This window comes from Culex pipiens, chromosome 2, assembly GCF_016801865.2.
Source record: "Culex pipiens pallens isolate TS chromosome 2, TS_CPP_V2, whole genome shotgun sequence".
Taxonomy (NCBI): domain Eukaryota; kingdom Metazoa; phylum Arthropoda; class Insecta; order Diptera; family Culicidae; genus Culex; species Culex pipiens.
In genome coordinates this window covers 201,566,577-201,587,398 of record NC_068938.1, presented here as the reverse complement: position 1 = coordinate 201,587,398, position 20,822 = coordinate 201,566,577, and the positions used below count along the sequence as shown (strand labels likewise).

The 20,822-nt window shown below is 37.0% G+C and overlaps 1 protein-coding gene across 2 annotated transcripts in view; it reads right to left on the bottom strand.

Annotated features, from left to right (window-relative positions):
• Window positions 1–1,907: 1,907 nt before the first annotated feature.
• LOC120420332 (polyamine-transporting ATPase 13A3) overlaps window positions 1,908–20,822 on the bottom strand; it is a 31,809-nt gene continuing 12,894 nt past the window's right edge. For both annotated transcript variants that reach the window (XM_039583327.2, XM_039583328.2), the window contains exon 3: window positions 1,908–8,237. In XM_039583327.2, the coding sequence (XP_039439261.1) occupies window positions 4,793–8,237 (3,445 nt within the window). In that variant the 3' untranslated portion in view covers window positions 1,908–4,792. The remainder of the gene's footprint in view (window positions 8,238–20,822) is intronic.

Sequence of the window (20,822 nt, the reverse complement as noted above, 5' to 3'; positions counted from 1 at the left end):
CTGCATAGCAACGTATATCAGCCCAGCAAATTTTCTAAGTTGATTGTGGATGACGGCCGTCAGTTGTGTACATTTTCTAAGTTTTACTTTACTTAACTATTCTAAGCTAAGTGATTGTAGATAGGCCATAAGTAGTCATAACTCGAGACAGGGTTGCCAGATCATCAATGTTTTGGATTTGTTCGAAAAGTCATTCAATTACCCGAACATTCGGACATACTTTATATACATTTAAGTGAGGCTTCAAACAACTACATAAATATCACTTAAGTGGTCATAAATCGAGACAGGGTTGCCAGATAATCAATGTTTTGGACTCATTGGAAAGGTCTTTTGATTACCTAACCAACGATGGGTCGGTTTATAGATCCGGCCATAGTTGACATTCATTAAAGTGAGATCCGGATTTTTGTGAAAACACATTTTTATACGTAATTTTTGAACTATCTATCGAAACTTCAAACGCTTCAATAGCGACGTATGGGACCCCAAAACCGAGTCTAATGCGACCGGTTTGACCTAAATTGGTAAAGCCAGTGCTGAGAAAACTGAGTAAGAATATTGGTCACACACATACACGCACACATACACACAGACATTTGTTCAGTTTTCGATTCTGATCGATAGGTATACATGAAGGTGTGTTTACGACGTTTCTGAAAGAAGCTTATTTTCCGAGCAGGATTATAGCCTTACCTCAGGTGAGGAACGCAAAATGATAAATGAAAATTCCAAAATCTTTTTCTTTTGAAGTAATTTTTTGATCGATTTAGTGCAGGCCTGCCCAACTATTTTGGCTCAATTTTTACATTTATTATCGACAAAATAACAATTGCACATTTTTTCATGGTTTATTTGATGGAATCGGTTCCCAGATAATCAATAAACATATCTTTAACAAAAGTTTGAACAAATATGTTTGCAGGTTATATAAATATTTTTTCAAACGTTTGAAAAAGTTATGTTTGCTGGTCATCTGTGAACCGATTCCATCAAATAAACCATGAAAAAATGAACATATGCAGTTTTGACGATCAAAAATGTAAAAATTAAGCCAAAAAGATTGGGCAGGCCTGATTTAGTGTCTTGGGCAAAGTTGTAGGGATAGATAAGGACTACACTGAAAAAAATATACACGGTAAAAATGTTTTGGTGATTTTTAATTTCACGTTTTGTTCCTGAAACTTGATTTGCAAAAAAAAACATCTTTTATAATTTTCTGATATGTTTGAGGGGACATCAAATGCCAACTTTTCAGAAATTTTCAGAACGGGCAATAAAATGTTTGACCGAGTTATACATTTTTGAATCAATACTGATTTAAAAAAAATAGAAATATTGGTAGCAAAAGTTTTTCAACTCCATTTTTCAATGTAAAATCAAATTTGCAATCAAAAAGTACTTTAGTACTTTATTGTTTGAAATTTAAATAAAGTGCACCTTTTTCAAGTTATAGTCATTTTTGGGTAACTTTGGAAAACTATTACGCCTTTCACAGGCAAAAAGAAGTAAAACATTTGCTTTTCTCCATACATTTTGAAGATTTTTCCGATACAAACTTCAAGCGAGCGTGGGGTTCCCGTGGTCAGAAAAAGAGGAAATTTGGAATTTAGCCGATCGGTCAATCTTTGATTTCAGTTGGTAGCCCTAAGGAAGCCCGGATTTGGAGTACCCTAATGGTTAGCGATCATGCACACATTTTAATTTAAAAATTGATTCAATATTTTTTTTAGATCTTACTAACAATTTTGAGTAAAATTTTGTTTATTTTGACAGATGGATAAATTTGATCGATTTGAACGAATTTTTCATTTATCGAACTCGGATAAGCAATTTAAACTAAAACAAATATAAAACAGTAGGGATATTTCTCATATTTCATAATATGGATGAATAATTTGTGGGCATTCATGATATAATAATAACCTTTATTTCTTGTAAAATATATCCCGGTATATGTACACACAGTTTCAACCTTCAGCAGAGTCGTGCTTCTTCTTCTTTTAATTTTGTTGGTACTTCTTTTCACACCTTTTTTTATTCAAATGATATCTTTCTTGATTCAGGATGGGTACCTCAATTGTATACAACTATATTTGAATTAGCAGCTTATTAAAACCTATTTTTTCATTAAAGAAACAAACAACTGCTCTCAGTGTTGATGAAGCAATCCGCTCTTCTTTTCCCACTCTGCTCGCTGTGGTGTTTTCAGTAATAATGTGTGTTGTTTTTTTCTTGATGTGCTGGTTGAACGGTTAACACATCTAGTTTTTATGTTTGTCTATTGGTTTTGCCTATTTTTTTGCATTGTTGTGTAAGGAAGTCCTTGTGTCACTGTGCACTTCAAAATTTATCTATTTTCTTCGTTTTGTGATTCTATGTTTCGTTTTTGAATGTTGAAAGCATGCTTGGTTCTAAATGTCCCTTTCGGTTTTACCTATTTTTCAAACAGATACATTCCTTACAAATAGTGATAGTAGTGATATTTTAGTAGAAAACGCGCTAACGTAGAAAAACAAATCATAAATATTTAATTATATATTTGAATTAATGTAAACATTTTCACCTGATGCATTAAGTAGATTTTCACGGGTCGTTTTAACGGTAACTTTGTGACCATTTTCGCGATCCCGTTTTGCAGGTTTCCCGGTACGGAAGAGACTTGTTGAAATTGTATTCCTACTGCTTTCAAAAGGGGGTTAGGCTACTTAAGGTGCTATTCCACTGCAGGAAACTTTATTTGCAAACTTTTCAAAACACAGTTTTGGTGTTCGTCGGAAAGTTTGTCATAGTGGAATAGGGAAACACAAACGCGACAGCGGTCAAAACTGTGTATTGACAAGCTTGCAAACAACGTTTCGCGCAGTGTAATGTCACCATAAAAGGGTAAGCAACTTCCTGACCATCGCTCGCGCAAACAACTGCCTAACTTAACTTAGTTTCGCGGCTGCTTGAGATATATGCAATACTCTCTTTCATTTTTATTTTTTTGTCGGCTTTTGGTTCTGTAACTCTAGTAAATCTAGATTAAACCACTTTTTGTTTTGTTTTGAGATGCACTAGAGCAGATTGCAATATTTGCAAATTTAGCTAATTATAAGTGTATAGATGTGTGTTTTTTGCGTTTCAAAAATGCTACCTTTTCCCTCATTCTTTAAAGCTACCCTAACGTTCGTGTATGCCAAAATGGAGCTACAGAGTTTTGAGGTTATGTTCTGCAAAAATGCCACGTTTTACACTACGATTTTTGTTGTTGTCTGTAAACAGAAGCAGAAGAATGTGGTCAACTCTGCCGCATTTTTAAATCAAAATTTCATAAGTGATCGTCTAATTTTCATTTACATCTAAACGGTGCAGTGAGAATGTGTTGGTTTTCTGATTTGCGTGTTGCGTGTGTATGAGTTTGAACCGTCAGTGGAGTGACTCTCACCAGCTAATAATACGCACACTTTGCGAGTTTCCTTGTATCGTGCTCAGCGCAAGACAGCGAGCAAGAGAGTGGCTCTCCCGTTTTTCTCTGCTTTGTCCCTGTTGCTACGGAGCGAGAGAGTTGCTCTCTTGCTCGCTGTCTTGCTCGAAGCTTTTAGGGGGTTAGAAATAGTTTTCTCCTTCTTCAAACATAAGATATACAAGTGTAAGTGATTGTTAAAGTTATCGTGCATGTTAGTGTACAGTTCTCTAGTCGATTTGCCCTTTTCGCAACACGTCGTGCTGATTTTAGATTTCCGCATTTGGCTGGCAATGTGAAAGTTTTAGGCTAAATCATGTCGTTTCCGATGATTCCGGATAACACATCCCGATAGCAGGTTGATTCAAGTTATACAAGATTTTCGTTTTTTTTGTGCACTCGGTAAAGTTTGGGAGGCCTTTGTTGGTTAGTTGGACTTAATTGTTTAACATTTTAAGCGCTGTTTCTTTGGTAATTGTTAGTTGAATTTTATTCTCTTTCTCATTCCAGACGTGTGTATTGCACTGCTTCGTAGTGGTAATGGTTCCAAGGATGTGAATACCGTTTTGGGGCCGATTTATCAAGTCTCGAAACGCTCAAGCCGAAATTTTAAGGTAAGTGTTGTAACCGTGGGTAACAGTTCTTGAACGAATCTGCAAAGCATCGAAGAGATTTTCATCAACCTTCAAAAGGCGTTATTCATCATCACGATAGTTTCTCAAAAGCAATCTCACAAACCTCACCGAGTGCGGGGTAATTTTCGTGTGCAGAAGCGATGGGGAGGACTCCAGGAGAAGCGTTCCGTTTCGGTTTAGTTGGGTTGGGTTTGTTTAGCGAATCTTGCCCAAGGGGATATCTCGTGCACTAATTTATACAAATTTTGATTATTGTCTTCCTTTGATTTCGATTCTGCACAGCGCTAAAAATTTCCTGTATTCTTTTTGTTTGTAGTGTTGTGTCGTGTGTTGTTGCTACTTCCTAAAATCCCATTCTGTTTCCGGCTTCACTCTCCTCCGGGCGTTACACATTTATCACAAGTGAAAACTTTATTCCGCGTCCGCTTTGCTGATCGTATCGACGGTTAACATAATACAATTATGGCACTTACAACTATTTACACCACAATTAATTTAAAACACAAAACTCATGCGCGTGTGTGGTCTCTCGCAAAAGCCACTCACCACACGTGGTGGTGATCAGAAAAAGAAAAAAACCGTTTGTTGGCAGTTTGCACTCCTTAATCGTGTACGGATAAATAAAACTGAAAACAAAAAAGAACAAGTCCGGCGGCGGCGGCGGTCGCTACCGAAGTGGCCAGATCGCCAGCTCGAGCAGCAGGAGCTGTCAGTAATCGTACTTCTCGCTGGACCAGCCGAGCACGGTTTTGAAGTCGCTCGGGTGCTGCACCTCCTTGCGGAAGCTGTGCTCGATCATTAAGTACTTGCGCCGTGACTTGGCAATGTTGTGCCAGCGGTAGCGTAGCTTCTTGAACGCGATCTCGTCGATGATGTACTTCTCGATGAACAGCGCTAGGATGAAGTTGGCCACGCCATACCCGACCAGGTACGCCCGGAAGATCATGTCGTCCTGGGGAACGACTAGCTGGAAGAGGTCCTGCAGCCAGACGGGCGGGTACAGCGTCAGCAGGATTGACAGGCACGTGTTGAAGATGATGGCCACCAGGAAGCCGTAGTTGGAGATTATCGACTTGCGGTACGGAGCACCCTTCGAGAACACGATCGCCAGGATGATGTACTGGAACGTGGAGATGCAGAAAACGGCGTAGTTCTCGTAGCAGCCGAGGTCGTTCAACGCCAGCTCGTCGGTGTAGTTGAACGGAACGAACCACGGTTGGGCTTGGATGTGGTACCAACCCGCAACCTGGAATCCCAGCGCAACGATCAAGTGCAGCGCCAGCGACAGCAGCGGACTCAACGATATCAACGAATTCGATGGAGTTTGCTTCACCAACGGACCGTCGTACGAGGACGTCTTGCCAAAGAAGAACGCCGTCACCGAGATGATGAAGAGATCAATGTACAAAAACTCCAGATCGGTCAAGTTGGAATCGATCGAGTACAGGATCAACACGGAAGCAAACTGCACCAGCGAATACGCGGCCATGTACTTGAAAATGCCAAACGAAGTCACCAGCGCCGCTCGACCTTCCTTGATCACCTTCGGGACGCATGCAATGGTCGGATTCTTGGAGGTAAACGGCGACGCCACCGAACTCTCCGCTTCCGACAACGAAATCCCGGTATGCGCTGCCTTCAACGCTCCACAGTCATTCGCTCCATCCCCACACATCGCCACGTAATAACCCAAGTTCTGCAAGTCGCTAATCAAATGCTGCTTCTGATCCGGAGACATCCGCGCGAACACCGTTCCGAAAGTGATGATCGTCGGTACCAAGTCCACAAAGTGCTCCTTAATAATCGCCCACGTCTTCCCCGTCAACGCAAACCGGAACGATCCTCCCTTCCCCGCAGCTATCGTCTTCTCGCCCTCCCCTTCGATCGTGATCCTATGCGCCTCCTTCTCAAACGCGCTCACCTGCGTCGACAGCGTGCAAGTGTCGATCGTTTCGCAGCTGCTCACGCTGTTCGACTGGGTCATCAGCGTGTAGTTCCCGTTGCGCTTCTCGTCGCTGACGCTGTTGTCGTTGATTATGTCCGACTGCGTCAGCTGCGGCTGGCCGGTGATGTCGTAGCTCAAGAAGTACTTGTTCGAGCCGCTCTTGTCCACGTGCGCCGTCACCGTCACCAGGCTCTGGCCCGGCATCACCATCCCGCAGTCGTGCGCTACGCTGGCAGCGGTCAGCAGATTGTCGCCGGTTACCATGATGCAGCGAATGTTGGCCGCGTTCAGGCTCTCGATCACCTCCTCCGTGTCCGTCTTGAGCCGGTTCTCCAGTATCACAAAGCCCAGGAACTGCAGATCGCTCTCGATCTTCTCGCGGGACACCTTCTGCACCTTGGAGTAGTTCATCTTTTTGTCCAGTGATTTGTACGCGATCGCGATGATCCGGTAGCCCTGCTGGGCGTAGAACCCGAGCTTGCTGGTAAAGTCCTCCGGGATGCTTTCCGGCTTGCACAGGCTGGAGATCATTTCGGGGGATCCCTTGCAGTACACGTTAAAGTGGTTGTCGGAGAGCTTACGCGTGATGACCGACATGCGTTGGAGAGCGCTGGTGAAGGAGAACTCCCGCACGATGCCGATGTCGTTCGAGTTGTCGTACGCGACGTCCAGCTCGAGGTTCAGGTTGTCCTTGGAGTCGGTACGTGGTGGCTTGACGATGGTCGGGAACAGCAGATCATACTTGGTCTCGTCGGACACGTTCGCTTCCTCGAGGATCCAGCCGGTCGACTCGAAGATCTTCAAATCCAGCGGGTCACCGCGCATTTCCCCGTTGACGAAGGTGATCGAGTGGCAGGTCAGCATTCCGCTGAGCAAGTGCTCCGACATGGGCAGGCGGTTGATCTGGGTCAGCGGGATCTGGAAGTTGTTGGTGGAGTCTTTCGGCAGGACGCCCCACATGTCGAGTCCGTCCTCGGTGAGGGTTCCCGTTTTGTCGAAGCAAACGCAGTCGATACTGCCGGACACGTTGATGGCCCGTGGTGACACGCAGTAGATGTTGTTCTTCTGGAGCCGCTTCTGGGCGTACATGCGACCAACGGTCATGGCGGCGGGTAGAGCCGGGGGGACGGCGATCGTGATCAGATCGAGCGATTCGACGATGATCTTGAGGGCGCCTACGCCGCGCAGGATCTTGGTGGTTACGGTGTACAGGAAACCACAGCCGGCGAGGAACGCTAGTACCATGATGAATTTGTAAGAGTCTTTTTCGAACTTGTAGTCGACTGGGGGTGGGTAGAGGATCGATCGGATTAGGCCGCCTTTGGCGGTGATGTTTCCGGTGTTGATCACCTTGACCAGAACCTTTTCGCTGCCGATGTAACGCGTCTGGATGACCTTGGTGCCGCAGAAGAGCGTGTGTCTGGCGTGTTCCTTGTTGTCGTAGTTGAGATCACGTTTCAGTGGAAGTGGGGTCTTGGTAACGGGAACACTCTCTCCAGTTAGCATGGATTCGTCCAGGATGCAGTTTCCGGAGATTAGGACCGCGTCGCACTGCATGGTGCAACCGGTTGCGGGGATTTCCAGAACGTCTCCGGGAACTAGCAGGCGGGTTTCGATCTGCTCGGACTCACAATTTTCCCGTATAACCGTTGCGGTGTCGCTGCTCTTGACCGTTGAGTACAGTGCCTTTTGGTTCTTCTGGGTCTGGATGATGGACACCGTAATGCCAAACCCGCTCATCAGCATGATGACCGTTGCGTAGTAGTAGTAATCGTACGCGAACCACAGGATCACCGAGAAGATCTGGAACACGTAGAACGGGTTGAGCACTTCGAGGAACAGCAGGGTCACGACACCTCGCAGCGGGATCAGGATCTCGTTGCTTCCGTACACCAGCCGGCGGATGTTCTGCTCGTACGTCGACAGTCCCTTGTTGTGATGGATGGTCACGCTCGGCACGTCAACATCCATGCCGCGTAGCTTGACGAATCGCTTCGTTTCCGGACTCCAGATGTAGCGCAGCTTCTTGCAGCAGAAGAACCGGATCGAGTCAAAGTGCTCGAAGCGGCCTCCGGTCCGGTGGAAGGCCACCTGGAAGGGGCTGCACTCGTTGAAGAACGCCACCCGGTTCGTGATGCCATTCTGCTGGAGCTCCTTGACGATGCACTGGCCGTTGGTCGAGAGACGCTTGCTGGTTGAGGTCACTTCGCTGAAAAGAGAAGAAGAAGACGGCGGTGAGTTCCCCTGAATCACGTTGCTTTGCGCACAGGTGTCGGAGCAAATATTTTAATTGGAATTGAGTGAGCTGAGTACGCTGTAGTCGACAAGCTGTGAAGCGTACATGTGGTTTGACGTGTTTGGTAAACTGTTTCAGATAGTGATGACGAATACTGCGAAATACGATAATTTACGCCGACTGGAACCAGTTGGGATAACTGTCAACATATTGATTAAGCTTAATTGACGATGTGGAAGATGACCTAATTCTTCAAATTCCACGAATCTCAAACGCCATGTGACGTACATTCCAACCATACCCAGGGCATAGATAAGCTCAAAATCTGTAAGCTCGTTCAAAAATGTGCTCCACGTCTCCCGCAAGGTAATCCCTGGCCATTGTAAAACTGCCTCAACAACGTCGTCGTCGTCGTCGTCTTTATGGCAATGAAAACGAGCAAGGCTCAAGGAAAACCCCGCCACCGCGAACGCTATTAGCATCTGTGCGATAAGGCCCCGGTGTTCCATAAACCTGGGCACTATCTACACGTTCTGCACGGTACGGAGAGGTGCACCCTTAATGTCGTTTTAACGACCTGCGGAATAGTTTTTTTCTGTTGATGGTGTTCCACTTGTCGCTTCCCGATCGCTGATCCAAGGATAATCGAGGCGATATTCGTTTTTTGACAATCGCGGAGGGAAAAAACAGGTTCAAGGGCACACCGTCCCGATTGGGTTTCGGAAAAGTCGTTAAAATTTGATGACTGAGGGGCTTCACGCGGTACTAACACGCGGTAACTGTGCGGTGCAGCTCCGTGGATTTCCCTGGGGCAATTACTGCAGAAAAGTGTGTCACAAAAGTGTTATTGCCTGCCGGGGACGAGCCGTGCGAAAGGACACAAGTGCGGGTCAGGTGCACTATAGGTGGAAACTTATTGCATGTTTGTTAGTTCCATGGGGAAATGCAAAAAAGTGTAAGATTTTTTTTTGTTGATTTCATCATTTTTTTTATATGCAGTTGAAATTTGTTTTGATTGGTATTATTAAAATTGCTATTGGAGCAGTGCAAAAAAAACCCACATTATTAGGGGGAAAATGCAAAAAATAGAATTTTCTTTGAAAAAACTTTTAAAATAGTTTATTTTCAATTTAGAGTACATTGTACAACGTATATTAATGTGTGTTTAGGCAAAAGAACGCTTTTTAATCATTTGACTACATTTGAAATTTTGCGGTCACAGATCGGGAATTTAGGGAAACAAAATTCTATCAATGCAATAACATTTTACAAATTGTGTCAGAAACATAACTGTAATAACGTAAAAAGAATTTTGTGATACTTTTTGCTTAAAAATTTTAAACATTAGGGTTGAATTTTGATTTTTTTCAGGATATCTTAGGCAATTCCTTTAGAATTCCAGCATTTTTTTAATTTTCTTTTTCAATTTAAAGCAATTTAAGTGTTTGCAAAAATGCCTTATGAATTAGTATGCAGTTCTTGTTTTTGACTACAGCTTCTTAGAGAAAAATTAAAAATAAAAATTCGGTTGTCTGTGTTTATGTATGACAGTCTAGACTCGAATGTCCGAAGATAATCGAATATTTTACATATTTATCTGAAATAAAACTTTCGGTGGCTGGTGGCGGTGGTCTTGAAAACGAGGTCATTTATCAAAAATCTGTAAAGTACTTTTCGATTGCAAATTTGAATTTACATTAAAAAATTAGGTAGAAATAATTATTTGTGAAATTTCAATTTTTTTTCCAAAAAATCCTCTTTTTCAAAAATGTATAAATCGGCGGCAGATTTTTTAACCATACTTCTCTATGGCTCAAAAGTTACGGGTTTTTGTCCCCTAAAACATATAAAAAAATTCTAAAATCAAAAAATATAAAAAAAAATCGGCAAAAGATTTCTCCGTGTACTTATTTTTTCTGAGTAGTCCCCAACAATACCTATAACTTTGCCCAAGACACCAATTTGATCAGAAAATTCATTTAAAAGTTACAGATTTTCGAATATTTACGTGCCATTTTTGTATGGACAGCTGCCAAAATTGACATTGATGACATTTATGACAAAATGACACAAAATTGCTTCGTTGGACATAGTTTGAGCAAAATAAAAAAGTTCAAAATATAAAAATGGTCGAAATCGGCCGATTTCAAACAGAATTGCCCTGGAGGAAATAAAAATACAAATAGGACGATAAATGATTTAAAAGATCTTCAGCTAGAATCAAGTTTCAATAAAAAGGGCACAAAAATTTATAAAGTGCAAAACAAAAAATAATAATAAAAAAAATATAACAAGAGAATCGAAGGTTGGGAAATGTTTTCAGGACGGTTTACAGTCTATTGAAATTGTTTTATTAAACTTAAACAAATCTCTTGATTTTGGGAGACATTTTGTGGGGAAATAAGAAAATAAATTGTTTTTATTTTGCTTGGCTAGGGATTTTTTAAACTAAATTTATTATTGATTTTTTGTTTTAATATAAAAAATCTAAAAATTTAGCACCGTAAAACGGGGTGACTTTGATAGGTTTGAGATTTTTCCGCAAATTGAATAGTACAAATAAAATACGTACGGAATGGTTTGAAATCATACTGACCGTGGCAGAGAAGTGTTCAAAGTACCCAAAAAGAACTTTTCATAAAATTTTGAAAAGTTTAAATAGTTGATTAACTATTGTTAAGAAAATGTTGATGCAAGTCACTATTTTAAACTTTTCAAAGTGTCATGATTTTTTCAATGAACATGATTTTGAATCGGAAACGGAATACATTTTCGGATTCATTGGACAATTTTCCACTAGGAGAAGGTTAAATAAGTTTGTAAATAATAAATAATATGTGTTTTGGACATACAATAAAAAAAACCCAAATTTGTGAGCGATTTCAGTTGAACAAATTTCATGTATAATATGAAAACTTGTGCAGGCCAAGGATTGATACCTAAGAGCATGCAATGGCACTGACTTTGTTGCGTGCTCTTCGGTTGACGTCCACGTAAGGAACATCCTGGAAGGAGCGTAACTAACTACATCCGTAGTTCTGTTAGATCATCCGAATTATCTTGATCAGAACAGTATTGCTCTGGTTCCTTGCGAGTGTCCTATTTTCTTACCTCCACGTTGGCTTGGTTTTCATGATGACCTAGCTGGTGGCCTGTGGAAACGGATCGTAAACCTTTGACCACCGCGGGTCAGAGTCGAAACGGCTAAAAGAAAGGGGCGCGACAATGTGGGAAAGGGAAGTAATTTGTGATTGTAGACGGTATTGTTTTGATTCGCAGTATGTTGAGTCAACTGCTGTGGATGTACCTGAAACATCGCACAACGGGGTTTCTCTTCTCTTCATTCTCAGCTACCACCTATCTCCTATATTTATGTTGCTCTTCTGATTCCCAATTCTTCACTGATTCTTCTATTTAATATCCAACATTTGATTTTAATTTTACTAACTTTTGATTCTCTTATCTCTCAAAGCTTTTCCACTCTTTTCTATCAATTGATACTGCTGTAACAAACTTTGTTTTGTTTTTTTTTCCTTAAAAATATACTTTTCCTTAATGTACTAGTAATATCAAGTCTATTTATCATTCGCCTAATTTTTTTTTGATTTTATTGCGAACTTATTTATTTGAATAATTCTTTCTCTGTCCTATAAATTATCATTACTGTAATCTAAGCTTGTTTTGTATCTCTATTTATTAACTATTGTCTAATTTTACATCTAATACATCTAGCTTCTCATTTTTATTCTTCAAAATACGCTCATCATTCTCTTACTATTGATACTTGATTTTTATAAAATAAATTCTCTTTTACTGTCTATTGTTCTCAATCTTCACCCTTTTTTTCAAAGAAGTGAGGTTTGAGCCCTTACTCAATTTATGGAATGGTTAAAGGATTAACACAAATATTATTATTGTATTTTTGGTAAACTTTTATAACATGCTTAGGACAAAAAATTGTAACAAAACACCGCGACAAAAGAAATAGCAAAAGATAAACACGACTCAACACTAGGAAAGATTTCAGGAGAAAACAATACACAGCAGATAACAATTAGTTTTTGAATTCAAACTAAAAATAAAACAGTTTTTGCTTTAATAAAAATGGATAGGCACACTTCAAATGGTTAGGCGCTTATACTTATACTTACATCAAACCCTACTTAATGTACCACCCCCGGCCGAGTTAAAATGCGTAACCGGAAAAGAAGGTGTGCATGCCTGGCACGAACACTCAAAGCGTGTTCTAGCGTGCTGCTCGTACTGACTCAGAGCAAGGGTGAGATGTAGGTGTAAGAGCAGTGCGTGTTCGTCGGGAACCTAGTGCATAAGATCGGTCAAGGCCCGTTCTTACACTGAAAATTGCGAATATGAAAACTTGTGATTCGTGGCTAAATAATGTGTCACAAGGTATAACATATCAAACCATTATATAACTACTAATACTGTCTCAAAACAGCCCAGTGCCATCTCATATACTATTGAACTGGACGAGGGAGTCGTGGATTGCCTGGCCCGAGTCATCTGAATTAACGTTCTATGTCCGTACAATTTCAGAAGAAATCGTTAGCCAGAGAAAGGTATTTCGCTTAAAAGGCTCTTGAGATATATGGTGGTTACTAACCGAACCGTCTCAGTTGAAATATACTGTGGTCATGGCCAAGTTCTGCCAAGACGGGGGTTCAAATATATACATACATACATACATACATACATACATACATACATACATACATACATACATACATACAAAACTTGTGATTCGTGCTTCAAATTCAGTTTCAATTGCAATATAAATCGATATATTTATAAACAAAACTAGTTCCAACAAATTAAAAAAAACGGCTTTTTATCAATTTTACCTAAAATTTATATATATTTTGTTGAAAAGCTTATAAACTTAGTTAACTAAACATAAACATTGATTTTTTTTTCATTATAACTATATCAGCAACATAAGTGATGGTACATTTGACGTAAAAATAAAGTTTGAACACCTTAAATCTGATTTTAACAAGAAATAGCTAAGAAAAGTTTAACAAGAAATAGACTATCAAAGTCACCCCGGAATTAACACTAAGAATTTTTAACGTAACTATTTGTCTAAATACTATTGAAAAAACTTTTTTTCAAAAATAGTGCATGGACTTTGCGTGGCCTACCCCAGTACATGTTATATACATAACAATCTTTGAAAAACCTTACTAGTTGGAAAATATTCAAAAAATAAAATGGAATCCTGTCAAAGCCACCCCGGTTTACGGTAACATAAAAAATAACATAGATCGCAAGATCCATTAAAAAAGGATGTTATTTTTATTCATATTTTTGTAGATTTGCGATTCCACGAGTACCAATCGAAATAAATCCACCTCGCACCTAATCCAATTTCCATTTTATACCAGTAAGTCCCGCTCCATAAAATGAGAAAAAAAATCAGGTTGATAGTGGTTTTCTAGTTGTTCCTTTTTTTTATTTCTTCGTTTTCACATTCACATTGTAGCCCACTGCGAATGGCCGCTAACAAAACACTATAGCTTTTTCTATTATTCATAGCTTTTTGAATGGCACTACTACTCGCTGTGCAGCACTACAGAGATGATAAGGATTTCATAACTTTACACGGTGACTGACGTGTGGCTTTCTGTACCAATGCGGAGTGATTTGCTAAACTTGTTTTTTTGGTATTAATCAAATAAATCTTTATTTTTCAATTTGTATTTGACAGGATTTCTTTTTGCATCAAATTACAATAAAAAATTACCAAAATTAGCGTCGCTCACCCTACACACCGTGAAGCATGTTTATCAACACGTCATCAATATTCCGCTGTGAGTTATGAATGGATCAGCGTGCTGATAGCAGGTCACCTTTGTCATTTCCTTTCTTTTTCAATGTTTCAGTATTCGTATACTAAGAGGAAAAACGCTGATAAGTCGACGACCTTCAAGCTTTATATTTATGTTCAAATTACTCATCATTTTGGTCTGACTCATTTTTAACATTAGATAAATTTGCGAAATAGACCATCGCCGAGCTTTCCCACGATTTATCTTGTCTAGCACAGTATGAATAGATAAGGCACGCGTTGGCGAGTTGAGAGTATCGCGGAGATTTGATAGATTACCCTGGTACGAGATAAAAAAGCTATTTCAACTCGGTTGTCAGGTTAAGGTTCGCCTCTACCGCGTGATCCGAACACTTAATTGTCTTCGAATGGTTTCCGATAACGAGCAATTCGCCGGGTGCACGGAGAGACCGTGCCCAGAAATTTTAACAATAAAAATTGTTGATTTTACTTTCGTAAATTTTAACAAAAACGTACTTGTTACTGCCAATTTTCAGTTAAAATAACCAAAATTCAATATTAATTTTATAACCCGTTTGTTGAAAATGCTAAAGGCAAAAAGCTAACAGATTTCCCGAACTCGAATGAACGTGCTCGACTGTTAGCTTTGGTTTTAGGAAAATCAAAAATTTTGTTGGTTGAATATAATTTACATTTGGTTGAATATTTTAAAGATGAACTTGGGTTTGTTTACGTCTGTCATTTGAAGTCAGGATTCGAACGAGAGCGGTCGATTTGTTGAGTTTGTGTCGTTAATTATGAAGTGAGAGAATGTGAAAGGTGAAAATTACACTATTTAGCTAATGTTGAAGTGGCAAATCAAAGTGTTGCAACTGGGGAGGTGGAATTGGTGAGTAGGTTTGTTGATGATTTCTTTGCAGGTGAAGAGCAAGAGGACGACCTTCGCCATGAGGACCTCTAATGCGAGTGAGTTGAACACGTTATAAGAATGTTTGATGGAAAGAGAGGGCAATAGAAGGGAAAGGCGGGCCGACTCTTCACGGATAGAGCAGCCCGGGCAAATTTAACAAAATGTTGGTTAATCCAAGTAAGTATGGGTTTATTTTTGCACAATAATTTATGTGATGTGATTCTTATTAGAAAACTGAATCATTAAAAAGCTTCGTGCTTACGACGGATAAAATCTTAATGAACCATTCTTTTTTCAGAATCATCAATTATAAAATACATAAAAACACATGACAACATAAAAAAGAGATGAAGTAAAATAAAAAAATATATATATAAAATAAATAAAAGAAGATAATTATTATCTTGAATGTTTTGTTGCAATACGTCTGCTCAATAAACTGGTAAGTAAAACTCTAAATATTTTTTTCAGGAATCGGAGTACGTTGAATAAATTGAATCAAATGCAATGAAAGTTTGTTGCCAAAAGTAATTGTTAAATTAATGCAAGCTTGGTAAGTAGCATTATTGATATTTCTTCTTTCCTCAATATAATTACATTTATTTACGTTCCTTTTTTCAGTTTATAGCCGAAATTAAGAATAGTGTATTAAATTACTAATATATTTCACATGTCTATTTGCAGCAAAAGGTTCACTTTAGTGAAAATTCTGTGTCCAACCACAAGAAAAATAACTAAACCTGAGACCATTGTAGATGATGATGACTTATTGGATGATTGCACAGTGATGGTAAGTGAAATTGTATACATCATAATAAAAATATAAGCTTAAAACTTGGTGAAAATTTTGCTCGGTTTCTATTTTTAAGGAAATCACGAGAACTTAAACTTTTTTTTTTAAATATGTTTACCAAAAAAAGTAATTTGCTTTTTTATATTTTTTTTAGTTTAATGCAACGTAACATGTTTTATAACAACAGTTAAAAAAGTTTAGTTTTGATGCTTTTTAACAGTAATTTAACAACTTCATGCAAAAAAAAAACAAATTTGTACAAAACGTTAAATTTTTGGGCAGAATAAATGCGAATATAAAAACACTCAGCATTAATTTGTGAGGCATTATTACAAAATTTACTGCAAATCTAATAAAAATATTGCTAACAACTGCTAGTTATTGACTACATGTACAAATATTTTTCTGTATTCAAGTAAGACATTAGTTAAAATATAGCTAGAAATTCGGCCCAGCCTGTATCGTTGGATAATTAAAGAAAATATATATCAACACTTGCATAAATTATGTCTAATTAAGAAATGTTTTGTTATAAACCACTAATAATTTGCTGCATGCAAAAATATTTCGGTTGATACAACAAAAAAAATTGTTGAAAAATAGTTGAAAAATATTTCACAGCCAGTTTTTAACAGAATATTCCACAATATTTCAGCTGAAAACAAGAAATTTTTAGTTAATTTTCTGAAAAAAATATTCTAGCAGTTGACTGCTAGAATTTTTTTCGGACATTTAACCAACAAAAATGGCAATTCCAACTATTTTTTTAGTTAATTTTAGTTACTGGTGGTCAGCAATTTCGGGTTAACAAAATCAACAATCGATTGTTGAAAAAAAGCTGTGTAAAAAAATAACCCATTCTTTTAGTTAAATTAACCAAGATTTTCTTGGATTTGCCCCGGCCGGTCTCTCCGTGTGGGGCATTGTGCTGCCATATAGTAATTCGTCAACGAAATTTGAGGAGATATCGTGGTCGTTAAGATTGGGGAGCAATTCTTTGGATTGTTTATTTTCAAAAAGGAATAGAAAAAATGAGGGATGTTGACGTTTGTTGGGTTGTATGTACGCTGGATTAATTGTAAAATTTCTTTGCCGTTATCGACTGATACTGGCAGTCTATTGAGCCATTAGAAAACGTTATCAAGGCCAAAAGTGTGGTAAATATAAAGATAAGTTTGGTTTTGTACCAGGAAACCCACGTTGATTATGTGAAATTGACTCTTTGTTACACCTCAAAAAATACGATGGTAAAGTCGCATGCAAAAGCATTCGTATAAAAATACACTGAATATTCCACACAGCATGTAAAATTTTTGTAAACACAAAAAAATTGCAACCAACGGGATTCAAACCCAGCACCAATAGTAAAGACTGGCGCCTTAGCCCGCTCGGCCATTAGACCGATGAAGAATGGAAAGGGTAAACGTATATTTGAGCTTGACATTTCGGTCAAATAGGTTTACCATACTGATGGGTGATGATATTTATCAGGGTGTAATATTAAATAGAATTATAATGCAAAATTTATATTACACCCAGGCCTTTTACACGCAGCTGGTTTACTTCTGTTTTTTTGCTGTATATTTATAAGATATTTTAACATTAGAATTATTATGCCAATCCATTCATTATGTCAAAAGAAGCTACTTTATATCATTAGCAACGTTGTAAGTTAATAGGATTACGACCTTTTAAAAAAATAGGTATGCGAAAAAAAATCATTTCATTTTATTTGACTTTTTTCACAAAAAGTTGAACTCCCAAAATACTTATTTGTCAATTTTGAAATTTTTGGTATGTTTCAAAGAAATCAAAAATGCATCTTTTTTGCTAGAGTTTAGGATGGTGTAAAATCTGGTACCGTAAACCGGGGTGATTTTGATAGGATTTCAATTTGTTTTAAACATATTTTCCAACAGGTAAGGTTTTTCTCAAGATTGTTATTTTTAAAACATGTACTGGGGTAGACTACACAAAGTCCATGCACTATTTCGGAATAAAAGTTTTTTCAATAATGTTTAAAAAAATAGTTACGTTAAAAATTCTTAGTTTTAATTCCGGGGTGACTTTGATAGTCATAGTTTTTCTTGTTGAAATCATATTTAAGATGTTCAAACTTTATTTGTACCCTAAATGTACCATTACTAAAGTAGCTGATATAGTTTATAAGAAAAAAAACAATGTTTATATTTAGTTAACTAAGTGTATAAGCTTTTAAGCAAAATACATATAAATTTAAGGTAAAATTGTTAAAAAGTCGAAATTTCGCCTAAAATTTGTTAAAACTGGTTTTGTTTATAAAATTATCGATTTATTTTGCATTTTTTACAGAACTTGAAGCACGAATCACAAGTTTTCACATTTTAGATGAAATTTATTTAACTGAAATTGCTTATAAATTTGGAGATTTTTTTTAAATGGTGTTTCAAAAACACATATTATTTATTATTTACAAATTTATTTAACCTTCTCCTAGTGGAAAATTGTTCAAAGAATCCGAAAATGCATTCAGTTTTCCGATTAAAAATCATGTTCATTGAGAAAATCATGACACTTTGAGAAGTTTAAAATAATGACTTTCATCAACATTTTCTTAACTATAGTTAACTAACTATTTAAACTTGTTAACATTTTATGAAAAGTTCTTCTAGAGATACTTTGAACACTTCTCTACCACGGTCAGTATGTTTCTAAACCATTCCTTACGTATTTTAATTGTACTCTTCATTTTGCGGAAAAATCGCAAACCTATCAAAGTCACCCCGGCTATCAAAGTCAACCCGTTTTACGGTACCAGAGATTTGTTTCTTAAATGGAAAATATTGTTAAGGCTGTTGCAAATTTTATGTCATCCCCCGTTTTTTTTTTTAAATCGGTCCAAAAAAATGGGGACCATTTTTTTCAAAAAAACTTTTAAATTTAATGAAAATAGAAGTCTACTAATCAACTAAAAAATATATGAAATGCATTTCCCTGAGGTTAAAAGTATGTTTAGTATGTTTAGGATCGATGGAAAATATTTTGATTTTTTGTGAAATTCCGATGTACAGTAACGCAAATAGATTTTTTTTCGGCGAGAAAAAACTTTTCGTCAATATTTAGATATATTTAAAACTAATGATTGCAAAATGACTAGACAGGTGTAAAATGCATTTTAAAACACTTTTTTCTTTCAAATTTTATGGCCATGGTTTGCAATTATAATTTATTTTCATTTATTTTATATTTTTTGCCCCCTTCCCCATTTTTTTGCATTTGTTCCCCAACGGCTCAACAAAATTTCAAAAATTGTTTTTAATGCAAAATCAAACTTGCAATTAATTTTATTTCATAAATGGCATCGATTTTAAATTATTTCATTATAGGTATGATTTTTTACCATAAAAAAACTTTATGATGGAAAATCGCTCCTGCAAAAACACATTTCTGAAATGAATGAGAGAAAAAATCCTTTAATTTTCATTTTTAACATTGTTGAATCAGACTGCTGGTTGCTGCGATACAGCCACTTGAAGATTAAATTTTAAAGCCCATAGATATAGGGAATCGCATAGCTTGAAAAAAAAACTCTTGATTTGTTGTTTTGAGTTTTTTTCATTGTTATCTAATTAGTAGGCTTAGTGATTTTTCACGCTCGAAAATTGCAAATTTCACGGGGACCTCAATTTCAAAACACCAAATTTCACGCAAATTTCGCGGAACTTGAAAAATGTAAAAATAACTCTGAAAATCCTATGTTTAAAGCACAGAAACTACTTTTTATGCTTCATTATGTATTATTATGTAAAAAAAATTTACTAAATTTGAATGCGACAAAAAAATTCTTCCAATTAAAAAAAAATCCTCCTGGTTATTGGATGGGCTCTATATATTTTTTGAAACAAAATGAGTAGGGCACGCGTATTCTCATTTACTGAACTGCTCTTTTAATATTCGACTAACAAAGCTCAAATGTTTTCGCTAATTTGCTTCTGTTATATCATTTTACATTTTATTGAATTTCATATCAAAGCTAGATTTGTTCAGTCAAAATGAGTAAAATAAATTGAATGTTCTGCGTCATTTAGCCCATTAAACATATTTTTTAAGGGTTTTAGCTCATTTTTCAAAAACTAAATTTATAAACATTTTGAAAAAATAATATAATTTTTAACAAAATCTTAATTTTTATTCTAAATGAGAAGAGAAAACAAAAAAGGAGTATTTTTTAACTTTCAAGGGAATCATCTACCCAAATAAACAAATATCGTTAAAATTTAACAGGCCCAAAAAAAATTGTTATGTTTTTAAAATATGATTCCAAAAATAAAAAAATACTCTTAATTTATTTTGAATAAAACAAACCTTGATTTTTTTAATTTCTTTCAAAACTATACCTTTCAAATAAAATAGCACTAAAATTTTTAGTACAGCGAATGAAAATATTACTAAATTTTGCTAGTTTCTAAAAAACTAAAAAATCTCAACATTTCTTCAAATGGTTCATATCAACTTGACACACATATATAATCAAGCTTTTTAATTGAAAACTAATAAAATTTCTTTTCTTTTTGGGTGAAATATTTATTAAGTTGTTAGGCTAGTACAAATTTTATTTAAAGTTTTTGTCTCCCCCCCCCCTCCCCATCCCTTCGAAGTTGGCCCGAAAAATCAGGGGACAAAAAAATATTTTTTCGAAAAACTTAAACATTTCAATGGATCAGCTAAAATAAATTTTAAATTCATTCCCCTGCGTTTTTCATTCCATTTTTAGAATGTTTGGGATCATTTTAAGAATGTTTGGGTTGATTTAAAAATCTTTCGAATTTTTGAAAATTTTCGATGTTTGTTATCGCAAAATGTTTTTTTTTTGCTAAAATTTTTGTTTTCGTCAGATCTTACATTTTTTGAAAACTAATGATTGCAAAACTACTGAACTAGTGTAAAATGCATTTTAAAACCCTTTTTCCATGCAAATGTTGAAACTATGGCTTGTTATTTCAACATTTTTTTGCCCATATTTGCATTCAATGATTCGAGAAAATTGATAAATTTAACGAATTTCAC